Source organism: Nannobrachium achirus, assembly GCF_963921795.1.
Source record: "Nannobrachium achirus genome assembly, chromosome: 3".
Taxonomy (NCBI): domain Eukaryota; kingdom Metazoa; phylum Chordata; class Actinopteri; order Myctophiformes; family Myctophidae; genus Nannobrachium; species Nannobrachium achirus.
Window position 1 is genome coordinate 24,868,376 of NC_137812.1, and position 17,259 is coordinate 24,885,634.

The 17,259-nt window shown below is 43.0% G+C and overlaps 1 protein-coding gene across 1 annotated transcript in view; it reads right to left on the reverse strand.

The window, feature by feature from the left end:
* The window catches only part of myo15ab (myosin XVAb), a gene marked incomplete at both ends in the record, with an annotated part of 174,892 nt that overhangs the window by 124,398 nt on the left and 33,235 nt on the right, over positions 1–17,259 (reverse strand). The window contains 4 exons of the mRNA XM_080722468.1: positions 3,776–3,899; positions 7,381–7,439; positions 8,047–8,153; positions 15,277–15,445. Of these exons, the coding sequence (XP_080578594.1) occupies positions 3,776–3,899; positions 7,381–7,439; positions 8,047–8,153; positions 15,277–15,445 (459 nt within the window). The remainder of the gene's footprint in view (positions 1–3,775; positions 3,900–7,380; positions 7,440–8,046; positions 8,154–15,276; positions 15,446–17,259) is intronic.

Below are 17,259 nucleotides of genomic sequence, written 5' to 3' on the forward strand. Positions count from 1 at the left end.
AAATTGCCCTGAACAAACATCTATCTACAGATTGAGACCACAAGGGTCATACATATAGTGTTTGTATTTGGAGATGACATGTCTTTTTGTGTAAGCCGTAATGTCTGACTGTACCAGTTTTGTAGATCAGCTATTCTGAAATAGCCGATCTACAAAATGTAAAAAAAAATTGTGACAATAGTGAATACATGTATCAATACAAATTTTCTCTGAGTCAAATATAATATAACCTTGAATTCTGTTCACTTCAGAACGGGTACACATTATTGTGTATCATTATTTAATGCTTTAACTATTGAAAAATAGCAGATCTACAAGCTCACAGCGCGGCACCAAGTGCCGCGCTGCGAGCTTGTAGATCTGCTATTTTTGAATAATCATGAAAATTAGAATTTTGACCCGATTCTATAAGTGTCTTTTGAATCCTTCTAAGAATTTTTGAAAAACCTATGTTTCTATGTCAGCAATCTAGCCAGCCAGCCATCGTCAAAGAAAAGGTCCTTTTCACTTAAATGGAGCTCAGTTAGTCTGTTCTTGAGAGACTACTGTGTCAGTGGTTCTCAAACCTTTTCATGTGAAGGACCCCCAAAATGATATGTATTTGGTCACGGACCCCCATCTCAAAATATTTAGTTCCAGGGACCACCCAGAAGCAAAATTTTAGTTAAAAACGTTTGCTTTGAAAATACATATATTCAAAGATTTGCACACATTTTCACAACTTTTGTATATACTTTTGAGCTTGTATATCTGCTATTTCTCACTGGTTAAAGCATTCAATCATTCTAGGCCTAAATGGGTTAAAAGCACTGGTCAGCAACTTTAAGACCCCTTTTCCAGTGGGGTTGAACCGCTTCCGTTCTTTTTTCCCCGCCAAATGTTTAACCAGTTCAGTGTTTCCACTGAAAATGAATGAATCGGTTCAGAACCGGAACCAAAAGAATACTTGTTTTTTCTTGCCTTGAACTAGGAACCAAAGTGTCACTATTCTACAGGTTGGAAGATGCAGATGCGATATAAACGATTTTGGTGGAACCAAAATGGACCTGTACCTGGACCTTCCATTTGGTTCCATTTGTACCCTCTCAGAGTTCAATAAACACAGAGGGCCCTATTTTTCATGGCGTCTCATGCCTTTATGAGTCGCCTAATCTTAAAGGTCCTACATGCATTTAAAAATAATTTATATAACACTGTTTGTGTCCCAAAAACGTTTTTGAAAAGGTTTGAGGCTAAATTACCACTCCTGAATACAGAGCCCCTGTCATTTCTTCCTGGCTTTCAGAGCATTTTCAGCTGCAGTACCACCTTGTCCTGAGTGGGAGGACTGCGCTATTGAGCCAGTTTTGGCCCCACACTCCTCCCCACCTCCTGCTCAGCAGGCCTGCCCACCCCTCCCCAACCCTCTCCCAGCTCCTCCTGCCTCCTTCTCAGGCCTTGTGACATCACAAATCTGACCTTTCACAATCAGGACCGTTCTGAGACATGCCAACATAGATCTGCCCATAAACTGAGAAAGACACAATGGTCAGAAATAGGACTTTGTGAGGATAGAAGTTGCTGGTGGGACACCAAGAAAATACATAAAAATTGGAAAAATGTAAATTCATGGTGTAGTCCCTTTAATAATAATAATAACTCAGATTTATATAGCGCTTTTCTAAGTATCCAAAGACGCTTATCTTATTAGGCTTTTCTTTTTTTACTATTTTGATAAACATTTTAAAATGGTGAAAACCGGCAATCTGAAAGCTCACAAAGTGTCGCACAGTAGATCGGCTATTTTCACTATTTAAACAAATGCTTCTAAAAAAATAAATAAAAAATAAAAAACGCTTTGATTAGTCATACAACAGGGTCCTGAGTATATTTTTAGTATCAAATGGGGGTGGGCGTGGCTTTAAATGTATATCAAACTGCTGGAGCTTGAAATGAAATCACTTTAAACTCTCAAATACCTGGAACGCGCCCGAGTCGCGTTAGATTTGAACCACTTTAACCATTGTTTTATGCTTTAACTTTGGAAAAATAGCAGATATACAAGCTCACAGCGCGGCACCGAGTGCCGCGCTGCGAGCTTGTAGATCTGCTATTTTTGAAAAATCGTGAAAATGTGTGCAAGTCTATGAATATCTTTGACCCGATCTTTGACCCGACTTCTAAAAGGACCCTCAAAATTACAGGTATTTGGCCACGGACCCCCATCTCAAAACATGTTGTTCCAGGGACCACCCAGAAGCAAATATTTGAGTTTACAAAATAAATGTTCGCTTTTAAATAGATATATTCAAACTTGCAAAGAAAAATCATGATTTTTCAAAAATAGCAGATCTGCAAGCTCGCAGCGCGGCACTCGGTGCCGCGCTGTGAGCTTGTATATCTGCTATTTTTCAATAGTTAAAGCGGTCAATAATCCTAGGCCTAAATTAAACAAGTCAGAACAGCAGGTGTGTGCGCGAATGCGTGTGTGTGTGTGTGTGTGTGTGTGTGTGTGTGTGCGTGTGTGTGTGTGTGTGTGCTAGGGATGGGACGATATGAAAATGTCACGATTATTGTGACAAAAGAAATCGCGATTTAAAATATTATCGCGATAATTAAAATCCATTATCCTGGGACGGAACAGTTGCCTAAAAATAGCAGATCTACAAGCTGTGTGTTGTGAGCTATTTTTGGATAGAGAGTGAGAAAAAGACTGTATCGAGTACGTACCGATGTTTCTGGTTGACATTGGCACATTTCACTCAGGTTTTCTCATGTCAAATAAAAAATAAAATTAACAAAAATAAAAATAAAACAATTCACAGGAGGCAAGCAGTGATCACCCCATGATGTGCACTGCAATGTAGTTTCAAAGGTACTACATTGCAGGCACTTTTTGAGAGTAAAAAACTAAAAAAGAAGAAGAAGACACGTGTGACATGCATGATCTGGGCAGATCGCCCCAGGAAATGTGCCAACCTCAACCCAAAACAACGGTATATTATAAGTACCTTTTACCAATTATAGAGGGTTTAAGCGGTACGTATGCAGCTCGGCAAATAAAAAGTGAATTGATCCCATGAGTGCATGACGGAGGACGATATCACGATAAATTAAATCTCCGCGATACAATTATCCTGAGTGTTTTTTTATCACGATAAACGATAATATCGCTTATCGTCCCATCCCTAGTGTATGCGTTAGGGGTGTAACGATATAGTAACTGTATCGAAATATCGTTTTTAACTTAAAAAATCGAAGTCTATCGAAATGAAAACAGCTAAAATCGAATCGTATCGTTCGATTTTGTATCGGATCGAATCGGCAGTGCAAAGAATCGATTGTATTGATACTACCTACTTGTGCATTGTATTTAGCATTTTTAAGAAGAAAAATTTTAAAGGAGAGGTTTAATTACTTTTCCATATAGCTACACTGGTCTATCGATAAATGTGTGTAATCTCTGGGTTCATGTCAAGGTGCAGGTTTGTCAATATACAATGTCCATGTATTTGGCAGATAATCACTGTGTTTACTTATTTATATCCATAATAATACATGTCTCCCGTAAAAACCTGCACTATCCACACCTTTCAGACAGATTACATTTATTTGCTAAATAGTTACTATATCGATTTTAAATCATTGAATCGAATCATATGCCATCCATCATCCATGTATCGTATCGTCAACCATGTATCGTGATACCGGTATGTATCGAATCGCTATTAAAATGTATCGTTACACCCCTAGTATGCGTGCATGCATGTGCGTGCGTGCGTGTCGGGGCGGTGACCTCGAAGCCGTATATGTCCAGGATGGAGATGTAGAGTGCTTCGTGGCGCGGGTAGACCCGGCCGTTGATGCGCTCCGTCAGCCAGCTGAACAGCAGCGAGTACAGGATCTTGGCAACGGCGTCTCTATGGAAACACACACACAGGGGCGTCACAACCAACCAAATTCAGGGCTCTGGGTACAAGGAGGATTCACTGTGGGCCGGCCCCCCATGAATGTTAACTATTGAAAAATAGCAGATATACAAGCTCACAGCGCGGCACCGAGTGCCGCGCTGCGAGCTTGTAGATCTGCTATTTTTTGAAAAAAAAAATGTGAAAATGTGTGCAAGAAACCCATGTTTCCATGTCAGTGATGCTCAAACTTTTTCATGTCAAGGACCCCCCAAAATGATATGTATTTGGCCACGGACCCCCATCTCAAAATATTTAGTTCCAGGGACTACCCCGGAAGCAAAATTTGAGTTACAAATGTTCGCTTAAAAAATACATATATTCAAAGATTTGCACAAATTTTCACGACTTTTCAAGAATAGCAGATCTACACCGAGTGCCGCGCTGTGAGCTTGTATATCTGCTATTTTTCAAGCCCCCCCCCCCCCCCCTTGTGACGCCCCTGGAAACACACACACACCAGGAGACAAGTGATGGTTTCTACGGATGCGGCGGCGGCGGCAGCGAAAACTGATGGGGTTTCTATGGCAACTAGGGGACGGACATCATCAGAAAAACCCTCGCGTCCTTTGTCCCCCCTCACACGCCGCAGGTCTCCCCAGCAAAAAAAAAAAAAAAACAATAACAAACTAAAACGTCTGTCACTGGGGAGATAGAGTGCCTTACAGTGGGATTTACTTCCACCTTCCCCTGTTCCGGGGGGGCAGGGGGGGGGGGGGGGGGGGGGGGGGGGACATTCACCAGAAACGACCTTGCGACCACAAGGACAAGGGTTTAAAGGACAACTTTGTTTTTTTAGGGGTTCATATTTTAGAATTTAGATTGTCATTAGAGAAAAGAAAAGATGAGTGTTAAAATGTTTTCATTTACTTCTTTCTAGCGTTTTAGTGATTTTAATTATTTTGATTTGCATGCATGCCCCCAGGTTGGGGGCTTCTGATTGTGGAGCCCATTCCCAAGATGCACCGCAATCTTTCATGGGCAGATGTGACTTATGGGGGCTGGTGTAAATAGTACATTTCCGGCTTATTGTGTTTAAAAATACATATTTAGCCACTTGTACTCATGCCCCCCACCCACTGAAATCAAAATACTAAAATCGCAAAAAAAATAGAAAGCCAACCCTAAATCTAAAATGACACAGATGCTTGAGTATTTCCAATTTCCAATACTTTTACTTCTACACCACTACATCTCAGATCCAAATAGAGTACTTTTTCCACTACAATTATTTGAAAACTTTAGTTACTAGTCACTTTGCAGACATAAATTATATTACAAAATAGACATTAAGCACTTTAGCCCTATTTTATATGATACCAATAGCAGATACCACTGATGGGAGGGGGAGGGGTGAGGGGGGATAGAAGGACATGATGAATGAAGTGGTGCCAGGTGTGTGTTGAATGAATGGACTCTTATCACACAAGGTTATCAGTGGCCGACAGGAGGTGAAGTGTATCGTTTAATTAGGTTGACAGAAGCTTCTTCAAGCCTCCTCATGTGTGGCCTATACTCACCCTGTCAAAGGACCACATGTTCACTCACTCATGCACACGTGTGCGCGCACATACTCACTCACACACACACACACACACACACACACACACGCACACACAGACACGCACACACACTGGCAAGCAGGCAGGTAGGCACTATGGGGTGGGCAACTTCGATGATGGAAAGGGCCACTATATTTACACACTCACGCCAGAGGGCCACATTGCATATTGTTACTGTCAAGCAAACACCTCTAATCTTCAGTAAGAGTAGCAAAAATAGCCGATCTACAAGCTCAAAACGTGTCGCGCTGCGACGCGTTTTGAGCTTGTAGATCTGCTTTTTTTGCTACTTTTGAGTTGGAATCCTGAATTATCTTTTGTTAATTTTGAATTGGAATCCTGAAATCTAACATGTTTGCTTAATTTCACATGCATTTAGTTATACTTATGTAAACTTTATGAACCTAATTACAAATACATTGGACGTAAAAAAAAATGTAATACTACTAGTCATTAAAGTGGGTTTGCATTTTTGGAATTGTAACAGCTGAAATCAATAATATAAGTTAATATCAGTATTCTGATATTAACCTGAGGGCCGCATTAAGTGAAGGTGGGGGCTGCATGTGGCCCCCGGGCCGCCTGTTGCCCATGTATGCACTAATCTCTCAAGAATCTCAGAATCTGCACCACTGCCCTAAGCATGTAGTGTTGTTGTTGTCGTTAGAAGTAGTAAACACAGGGGGAGGAAGTGGACTGAGAAAGGGGCGGAGCCATACCGAGTTCCTGTTTCAACACAAAAAGGGCGGTGGTGCCCTGAGAGGCAAAAACAATCAAGCACTTTACGGCCAAATTATTTTGATCTTACCGGCATTTATAACTAAAAAAAAGAAAAAAAAAAAAAAGCAGATATACAAGCTCACAGCGCGGCACCGAGTGCCGCGCTGCGAGCTTGTAGATCTGCTATTTTTGAAAAAATCATGATTTTTCTTTGCAAGTCTTTGAATATATCTATTTAAAAGCAAACATTTGTAAATCAAATATTTGCTTCTGGGGGGTCCCTGGAACAACATATTTTGAGATGGGGGCCCGTGGCTAAATTCCTGTAATTTTGGGGGTCCTTGACATGAAAAAGTTTGAGAACCACTGATTTAGAGGAAGGATTTAGAAGTCGGGTCAAAGATCGGGTCAAAGATATTCATAGACTTGCACACATTTTCACGATTTTTCAAAAATAGCAGATCTACAAGCTCGCAGCGCGGCACTCGGTGCCGCGCTGTGAGCTTGTATATCTGCTATTTTTCTAAGGTTAAAGCATACAATAATGGTTAAAGTGGTTAAAATCTAACGCGACTCGGGCACGTTCCAGGTATTTGAGAGTTAAGGGTCAGATTCAGCAATGTTATTTTGTCAGGGATATGAAGAGAAATATAAGCCGGTCACTTTATTTACACTATATTTACTACCAGGTTGATGAATCGGGCTCATTGAACCCAATGAATAGAATATATGCACATACGCCATTTTGTTCTACTTCCGGGCCTCTTCCGACTTCCTTCACAGGTGTTACTGATGATACTAATTAAGGCTCTGTTTGATTCATTGTACAGTGGTTCTTTAATTTCAAGGACCCCCATAACTCTATGCAAATGGAATCAACAAATGGAATCAAATGGACCCTTGCAGGTCCATTTGCTTCCATTTGTACACTCTCAGAGTTACACACCTTTATGGGGACATTTGGAACCCACTCAAGGACACTTTGAGACCCACTGGTGTAGCAGAGTGTTTCCAGTGAGCCAACATGCACAATAGCAGCACCCTGACTCTGTTTGACCAGAATGGAACAGACCCTTCATTAGTATCATCGACCAAATGGCGTATATGCATATAGCCTATTGGGCAGTCACTCAGTCACTCTACTCACTAACCTGGCATCCACAGCACTCTCCACTGTCAGTGGTGTGTAGATCTTCTCTCTCACAGTATCCTGTGGGTAGAACACATCTGTCTTAAAATAATACAGTGCATTACTCTTTTTAAACTAAAACAGTCAAAGTTAAAATACATATCATAAATAGGCAATGCAATAACATAAGTATGCCTCAACACCGCATCTCTCTCTGGACTGTATATATTCAATCAATCCTAAAGCTTGAGGGGACAGAAGCGTCGGCTGGCTTCCTTTTCAGACTGAAACTTGTAAATAAAATGAGCAAAAAAAGGCCAAATCATGACGTCTTAAAAAAAGAAGCATATAAAGAAACAAAACTAGCAGACCCACTAGTAAAACTAATGAAAATGCTAAATTAACCTTGGTGTGTGTTTATTCGTTTATTTGAAAAGTATCTCCATTAGCTGATGCCACGGCAATTAGCTATCGTCTCACTGGGGTCCACACAAAAACATATTACAAAATGGATTGAAAAAACAATATTAAATTGCATTAATTCACATTCAGTTACATCAATTAGGGGGGAAAAAGTCAAGTGGTAAATAAACTATGCTTTTTTCATCACATTTGTCATTGTGTGTGTGTGTGTGTGTGTGTGTGTGTGTGTGTGTGTGTGTGCGTGCGTGTGTGTATGTGTACTCACTGTCACTTTGAAGGTGACCGCCTTCTGCAAGCCCTCAGGTGACACCTGCAGGAGTTCAGCCACCGCCCTGAGCTCCTGAGCACTCACTACCGCAGCCACCTCCTGCCCTTCAGCCTGCACACACACACACACACACACACACACACACACACACACACACACACACACACACACACACACACACACACACACACACACACACACACACACACACACACACACACACACACACACACACGTCATTACCAACATCCATCAGCATTGATAGCGTCACTCAACCGTGAAAGTAATTGAGTGTATGTGCAAAACTTGTGTGTGTGTGTGTGTGTGTGTGTGTGTGTGTGTGTGTGTGTGTGTGTGTGTGTGTGTGTGTGTGTGTGTGTGTGTGTGTGTGCGCGTATGTGTGTGAGTGAGTGTGTGTGAGGGAGAGTTTGTGTGTATAAGTATCTGCGTAGGTGTGAGAGAATTCATGTGTATTCAGAATCAATTAATCGCCACTGCAAAATGATGTTATTGCAGCCGCAAGTAAATGAAAGGATGTAGTGTATACAAATATAATGATTATAGTCGGATGAATGAATGATTACAGTAGTAAAGTAGATAAATATGTAATAAAGATAGACTATTTGTGTGTTGTATTATAATACCTTCATTTAGCTGCAACATTGAATGATAATAGAAAGATTTATTTACAGCACTGTTACAGTACGTGTTACTCCAGCAAAGCACACAGATATGATATAGACTCCCTTGCTCTTCCCTGGCGGTCAGATCATAATTGGCTAAAGGAAAACAATAAAACGTTTGATCTCTCCTCCATGGGCGTCACAAGGGGGGGGGGGGGGGGGGAGTGGGACTGAGTTACTAGGGCCCAAGGTGGAGGGGCCCTAGTAATTTTAGCTATGCGAGCTTGTAGATCTGCTATTTTTGAAAAGTCACCAAAATTTGCGCAAATCTTTGAACATATGTATTTTTAAGCAAACATTTGTAACTAAATATTTTGCTTCTGGGGGGTCCCTGGAACGAAATATTTTGAGATGGGGGTCCGCGGCCAAATACATATCATCTTGGGGGTCCTTGACAAGGAAAAGTTTGGGCACCACTGACATGGAAACATAGGTTTCTTGCACTCATTTTCACGATTTTTCAAAAATAGCAGATCTACAAGCTCACAGCGCGGCACTCGGTGCCGCGCTTTGAGCTTGTATAGCTGCTATTTGTCAATAGTTAACATTCATGGGGGGCCCGCAGTGAATCCTTGTACCCAGGGCCCAGAATTCGGTGTGACGCCCCTGCTCTCCTTTGAGCTCGTTAGCGCTCCCTTCTCTCCCGTCGTCATAAAACAAAAGGCTCACTCAGCCTCCCCAGCAGCTGTGGCCTGCCACCATGCCGGGATTATCTAAGCAGATAGCAATTATAGTTCTCCGCTGTCAAGTTTTAGCAAAACAAATTGATCGATGCTAAGCAATCTAATAATGTGCCATTTCTCTTCATCAGTGCACGCACACACATGCGTTTGTGTGTGCCCTGACGACATCCTGGGCCACATCCGCTAGAGCAGTGGTTTTCAACCTGTGGGTCGGGAACCCCAGGGAGGGTCCCCAAACTATTTTTGGGGGGGGGGGGGTCCCCAGATGATTAACTTAACGTGTGACATTGTTTTCTCTCTCAACAGTAAACAAACCAACATGAAGCTTAAGTGTATAGAGGGTATCTGCACATTTCTAAAGTGAAAGTTTAAGGACTTTTTAATACCTCTAAAATGACAAATTAAACATTGGTCAAATTGTCAAATATTAGAGGCAGACATTGTGAAAATAGCTGATCTAAGCATGTAGATATGTTATTCACAATAGAACCGTGTTACAGTATACACAATGTTATGCCTCAACTCTTCAAGCAATCCAGGAATGACCAGGATCCTGGTCAATCATGACCATAAAACCTTTGATTCAGTGAAAATTAAATAAATAATGATTATATACTACCGGTACGTTTAATAAATACCCTTTGTTTAGAGATTTTCTTTATTCTTTTTTTTCTTTTTTTCACAGAATCAAAGGTGTTATGATTCACCAGGATCCTGGCTGGCTTGATTCTTGGCTTAAAATAATCGTTTTTTTATACATCTCTATGGGAAAAATGAATGCCCGCTTTTTTAGTGGCACCAGAAAACCATGGCCAAGTGGGGCTGTTAAGTATGACATCATTTTGTAGGCAGAGGAGAATTTCTGCCCCCCAGTTTCCGTGAATCTTTTTACTATTTTTACTATTTACACATTTTTCCTCTCTTTGTTGTTGAAAGGAAAGTGCTAGAATTATACTTTAGTCGTTATTTTTGTCTCGGATCTGTTGAAAATAGCGAGGGACAGAAAATGCTCTGGGGGCAGATTCTCCTCTGCCTACAAAACGATGTCACGGCTTAAAAGCCCCTATTTTCTGATATTTTCAACCTCTCCCTGGCCGTGGCTGTCAGTCGTTCCCGTGGGCTTCAAGCTGTCCATCACTGCGCCTATGCGTCCCCAAGCACTCCAAGGTAACATGCCTGAAGGACCGGATAGCTGCCACCTCTCACCTCCACTGTCAGTAAATGATTTGAGAGGTTATTGTTGAGGGACTTTGTTCCACGCTGCCTGGCTGCCACACACTGCACCCATGGCAATTTACATCTCGTCAAAATAGATGTACTGACAATGCGATTGCCGTGGCTCTTCTCACACAATATGACTTAACTTTGGTGAGCCAATGTCGTTTGTTGGACTACAGCTGGGGGGTACAGCGGTCCTTGAGGGGGTTCCAGGGGGTCTCTCTCCAGCAACATTATTGATAATTAGGAACCAAATGGTCCCTTGCAAAAGTATAACTCTGTGAGCGTATGAATTGTTTCCATTTCTACACTCTCGGAGTTCAAGGACGACTTTTCTTCATATACCGGTAATTGGTGCTCATTATATTATGGTGACATTTCCGTCTACCCCATCTGTATCTCAAAGGAGAGCTGTGGACAGTTCAGAATCATGGATGAGGAATCCAAGCTAATAGAAACGGACGGCTTTCTATTACCCGGACAGTTAGCATGCATTAATGGGAGCCAATGTTCTCGCTTATAAAACCCTCTGTGTAGTAGTAGGTACTAGACTATACCGGCACAGCACTAAAACTCAACTTGTTAACAAAACGCGTTCAGATGATCCACTCAGCCAAGGCTAATCAAAGACACTTTACCACCCTGGCCACATCTGTTCATGCTGCCACGCTACCACCAGGCAGGCGACACCGCGGTATCGAATGAACCAACCAACAGACTTTCCACAGCTCGGCCATCGATCATGGTACCCAACAGTCGCTGTCAGGCCTACAAGCTCCTGTTGCTCTGGCACTGTCACTTTATGTTTAATGTTTATCGTGATAAAAAACACTCACGATAATCATATCGTGGAGATTTAATTTATCCTGAAATCGTCCTCCGTCAGGCACTGGGATCAATTCACCTTTTATTTGCCAAGCTGCATATCCGGTACCATTTAAACCTTAACCCTCTATTGGTAAAACGTACTTGATACAGTCTTTTTTCACTCTAAAAATTGCCGATCTACAAGCGCGCGTTGTGAGCTTGTAGATCGGCTATTTTTTGGCAAATGTTCCTCCCCAGGATAATGGATGTTGGAGATATTTTGATTAACGCGATAATATTGTAAATCGTGATTTCTTTGGTCACAATAATCGTGATATGAAATGTTCATAATCGTCCCATCCCTAACATCCCTGCATGTGTGTGTATGTGCGTGCGTGTGTGTACAATTTACAATAAAACATGTAGGCTTTTAGCAGATGATCTCAGTCCAGAGCAAAGTAAACATGAGTCCCCCCAGGAATCCGCGATTCCGCGATCGCGGTATTTATCGCAGAATTCGCGACCACCCGCGGAATTCTCGGCCATTCGCGGACTTTTCTGACGTCCGCGGAATAACGGTCGCGAGTGGCAGCAAAGCGGCGGGAGTAGTCATTACTACTATTATAAAACGATGTGTACATGGTCTGGCCAGTGGCCAACTCATACAGAGCCTGGGGGAATAGCTTAGCTTCCCTCCTACTAGTTGCACTGACGCGTGATTACGGATCCAACTGGGAAAGATGGATGGAAACGGCATAGAGCGCTCGTTTTCACAGTTATTGTCCACGACATTGCAAGCGGCGCGAAGGCCAGCGGACCTTGGTCCTGCTCTTCGCCCCCGAGCGCCGCAGGCGCGAGTGGCCGCGAAGAGCGGGCCAGGGCCGCGCGGCCGGCGGAGCGCCGCGCGAGTTACGAAGCCGTGGTGAATGCAATCGTTATATTTATGCCCAGGCCGTAAGGCCTGGGCAAGCGCACGATAAACGCCATGATAATTGGGTTTTGGTGCACCTCGCGCGGTCCAAGTGACTACAACGGAGCGCTCCCTACGTCCGGTCCAGCCAATCACAAGCTTCAAAAATGAGTCCGGGGCGTGGTTATCCATCTTTCCCAGTTGGACCTGTAATCACGCTGCACTGACGCTGTATTGGTCCGGTCCCACATTCGTTCCTGACAGAAACTGTGTCCTGAACTATAGTTCCTCTCTATGCCTCTATGGTCCTGGCAATAACAATGCAGAGGAGAATAAATAAATATTACACCCATACTAGGTAGAAGGTAGGCTATCCTCTAAAATGTGGTTATTATGGGCAGGGTTTGCATGACAATATAGTCTTTGCAACAGAAAGTAATTATTAAAAACAATAACAATAAACAAATATATAGATTTAATATTAGATTTTTATTCTCAAAAATGATTATTTGATTATTCTAACTACTAATTACAATTAATTGTAGCTATTTCATGAAGGGTTTTACTTGATTATTAGAACTATATCATTTTTCGCTTGATAACTGGTCATTTTAGGTTGTTTTTTAATGTCCGCGGAATCAAGAATTGTTCACCACAGAATTCCGCAGAATCAGGATTGTTCTCCGCGGAATCAAGAATTTTTCTCTGCGGATTCCTGGGGGGACCAACTGCATAGAGATAGTAATCTAGGATCATAGGTAAACCAAGAAGCTATCATCAGTCTAAACCAAGGGTTTTCAAAGTGGGTGACGGGGCACCCTGGGGTCCCGCGACAGCAGTCCAGGGGTGCTGCGAGATCATTTGATAATATTTGGAATTTATTTGGACACTTGAAAAAATATTTAGTATCATTTTAAACTTGACGTACAAAGTCAGTTCTAACCAAAATGGCTATCTCCAAGTTTCAAGTTTCAAATGTGTACGTCTTTTGGTAAAGCAAAGCCCTGCTTCATCATACAAGACTGTCGCACAAAACTAGTGAAAACAGCCGATCTACAAGCACACAGCGCCTTGCGATGCGAGGCGTTGTGTGCTTGTAGATCTGCTGTTTTCACTAGTTTAGTACATTTTATAGATGATAAATACAAAACGAACGGTTTTGGACATACAAGGTTTCTACCCGACAACGATGATATATTTATAGCATATCATCGTTGTCGGGTAGAAACCTTGTGGTCTAAACAGTATAATCTGTGTATTGAAACTATACACACTACAGCAGTGGTTGGCAACCTTTTTGAAATGAAGTGCCTTGTTTTTATTTTCTAGATAGTCAGTGTGCCATGTCAACATAACTTTTAATGACACGCCATCAAACATTCTGACATATTTGGATTGGTAGATCGTTATAACGATCATTAGACTCATGCAGCAATAATCTGCCAGATGCCCTCGCCAGTTCAGAGTTTTAATGAATGTAGAATTATGTGCAGGATGTAATATGCTGTAAATTAGGTGACTACATTAAATTGTGCAAAATATTTGAAACACTTCTGCCAGTGTGCCAGTGACCACCCTCCCCTGTGCCATTGTTGGCACCTGTACCTAAGGTTGCACTTCAGGATGCCAGGTCAAGAAACAAAGAAACCTGTTATCTTTCTAGAATCTAGATGAAATGCTCCCTGAATTACATTTTAACCTTTGCATAAGCCTGCAAGGTTGTCAAGGCTACAGGCTAAGGTGGAGTCTGAAGAGGTGAGTCTCCAGATTACGGCAGAAGATTGGGGACTGAGTCTGCAGTTCTTTTTTCCCCCCTCTTTTTAAAAGTTTTTAATCCCACGATTTTGCTACCCATTTTTCATCCAGTACCAATTATCTAATGTAATCCTGGGAGCTACACTCCCTCTGCCAACGTGGGGAGAGAAACGGACTGACCTCATGCTTCCTTCTATGCACGAGGAGTCCAAGCCGCTTCTTTTCACCTGACAGGGGAGAGATTGGACCCCGGTTGGACAGGAACACGTTATTCCAACCAGTTCCTTTCCCCTCCACCAGGTGCCCCGGCTGGCCAGGGGGTAGAGGGCATATAGAGACCAGGATTACTGCATGTTTTTATGAGGGTACCTACCCTAGGAGACACGGGGAGAACATGCAAACTCCACACAGAAAGGCCGTTTTTCCAACCCCACTTGGGGTTTGGGCACTGATGACGCGGAGGAGAGAACACGCCCCCAGCGTCCACAGCGTCCCCAGCGTGAATGGAACCCAGGACCTTCTAGCTGTGAGGCGACAGCGCTACCGACTGCGCCACCGTTCTCCCCCCCCCCCAAGTCTGCAGTTCTAACTGCAACAGGGAGTTCGTTCCACAGTTTTGGGGAGGGTTTGGGACGTCCCGGCAGTGGTTCTCAAGAATTTGAAGGTCTCCCCTTAACTTTGACAGTGTAAAAATGGAACCAAATGGACTAAGGGCCTGTCCATACATTGAAGGAAATGTTCGGTCAGTTGGACTTTCCGACGTGCAAATTTCCGAACTGTCATTCGGTCTAATGTGCTTTTCAGAAGTCGTGAGTGACGTCATTGAATAGTCGTACCGGGCCATTTGACCGAAAAGGGCGGTTTCGGTCAAAGTATGGACAGGCCTTAACCCATTTAGAACGGGTACACATTTTGTGTATCATTATTTTATGCTTTAACTATTGAAAAATAGCAGATATACAAGCTCACAGCGCGGCACCGAGTGCCGCGCTGCGAGCTCGTAGATCTGCTATTTTTGAAAAGTCTTGAACAGTAGAATTTTGACCCGATTCTATAAGTGTCTTTTGAATCCTTCTAATTCTAGGCCTAAATGGGTTAATGGGTCCATTTTGTGAAAGTTGCAGACTAGTAAGAGTCGATTTAGACCCCCATAAAGGACAGAGAAATGCACTTGCGTTGGTGTGTGGTTGGAAGTAGACGTTGCCCAGGTGCAGCACAGAGGACAGCAGCCTGTAGATGGACATCTGCTCCGTGGGGGTGAAGAACAGGATGTCCATGGAGTTCAGCAGACGCCTGAAGTCCTCTGCATCGTCCTTCCCCTCGATGTTGCAGTCTCCTCCCTGCAAGCACGCACGCACGCACGCACACACACACACACACACACACACACGCACGCACGCACGCACGCGCGCACACGCACGCACGCACGCACACACGCACACACACACACACACACACACACACACACACACACACACACACCAGTGTTGTTTTTGACAGCAAATTTCGATTTAGTTTTAGTCATAGTCTTTTGAATAAAATCCCATTTAGTTTTAGTCATAATTTAGTCTCCTGAAAAGTTTTAGTTTTAGTCTAATTTTAGTCGACTAAATATTATGGGATTTTAGTTGACTAAATCTACAGTTGATTTGGTCAACTAAAATGTATTTTGGCAGGCCTTGATGGCATCGTAATGACTGATTTTACACTTGGTCGCATGCTGAAAATAGACGAGCTTGTAGATCTGCTATTTTCAGCAAGCAACACCTGAGAGCAACCAAACATAAAATAACTTTGGAACGCGTGTGCATGCATGTGAGACTCAAGGGACCGTGTGCCTGTCAAACTGCTTCAGAACAGTGAGAAACGCCCATGTGCACATCAACACCATCCACAGATCTCATTCCCCCCCAGATTGGTGTAATGTCCATCCAACAGCCGTCATAAAGTGTGACCCCCCACCCTCCTTCAAAACCACCATAAAGGAGCACCTGTCAACAATTTGCAACTGGACCTAGACAAGTCTTTTAGCTTGCCAAAATAAATTACCCCCCACTGTTTTTCTGCAAATTATCAGACATCCCATCTCTCGCGGAAGTTCCGGGAATCTCCAGGGAATTAGTGTCCGCTCCCTGACACCCACGAGCGGCCATAAATCTCCCGCAAATACCGACCAGGCGACCAAATGAGGAGAACGGTTTCTATTTACTGCTCAGCGCTCAGATTCCAGTCTAGAGCCCGCCTACTGGCCTGGTAATTTGCACAACATTAAACACACGGACCGGATCTGCAACCGCCTTGTTTAGTTCTCATTGGAAGGTTGGGCATCTAATAGTGACTGCAGCCTCGCTGCCTGTGGTGAGACTGACTGTGAGACGCGCGACGGAGCGAGAAGAGGAAAAAGTTGTGACCGTGATGCAGTCGATCTAACACAGAGAGGATGAAAAAAAAGGTTTTATATTGTCCAACAAGGTGGTAAATTACTTGTAAAAGGCACGTCGAGCCGAGGTGAGTAAAATGCAAGCCGTGTCAATAGTAGTATTATTTTAACAATATAACAGATATGACGTTCCGTTTAATCACTTACTTAAAGCCCCTTCATTATGGCTGTAGCTGGACTCCATCTCTATTTATCTACAGTATCTGCGCAAACTCAAGCGAGAGAGTGAGTGAGACATCCTTTATATTAGCTTATTAAGCCTATTTTAGTCAGGAACACTCACGTCAAAGCAGATTTAACCATTTATTGCAACAAATTGAATACAGAAGACGACGATCGCAGCTCACAATCCTCTCTCTCCCATATTGTTGAACAGTTGGGTAAAACCAGTCAGTCACAAACAACACATTGCTACCAAATAAACCACCATCAGTGCTGCAGTTCAGAGGAAAGAAGGTGTGAAATGCTTGCTATGTTTTGTTGTATGCAGCTGTTGATATTTTATAAAGAAAAAAGAAAAAGCTTTCCTGGAACGGCAGTTGGATCGGAACTGGTCCTGGTACCGTGTTCATTTTGCTCACAAGGAATTCCCGGGGACCACCGACTTCTGGTGCTCCAGAACGGATGCAAAAGTGGTCGCGCCCCCTAGTGGAGGACCCCCGCCACTGCAGCGCACATAAAATGCTGTAACTCGGGCTAGGAGCGACCGGGAGA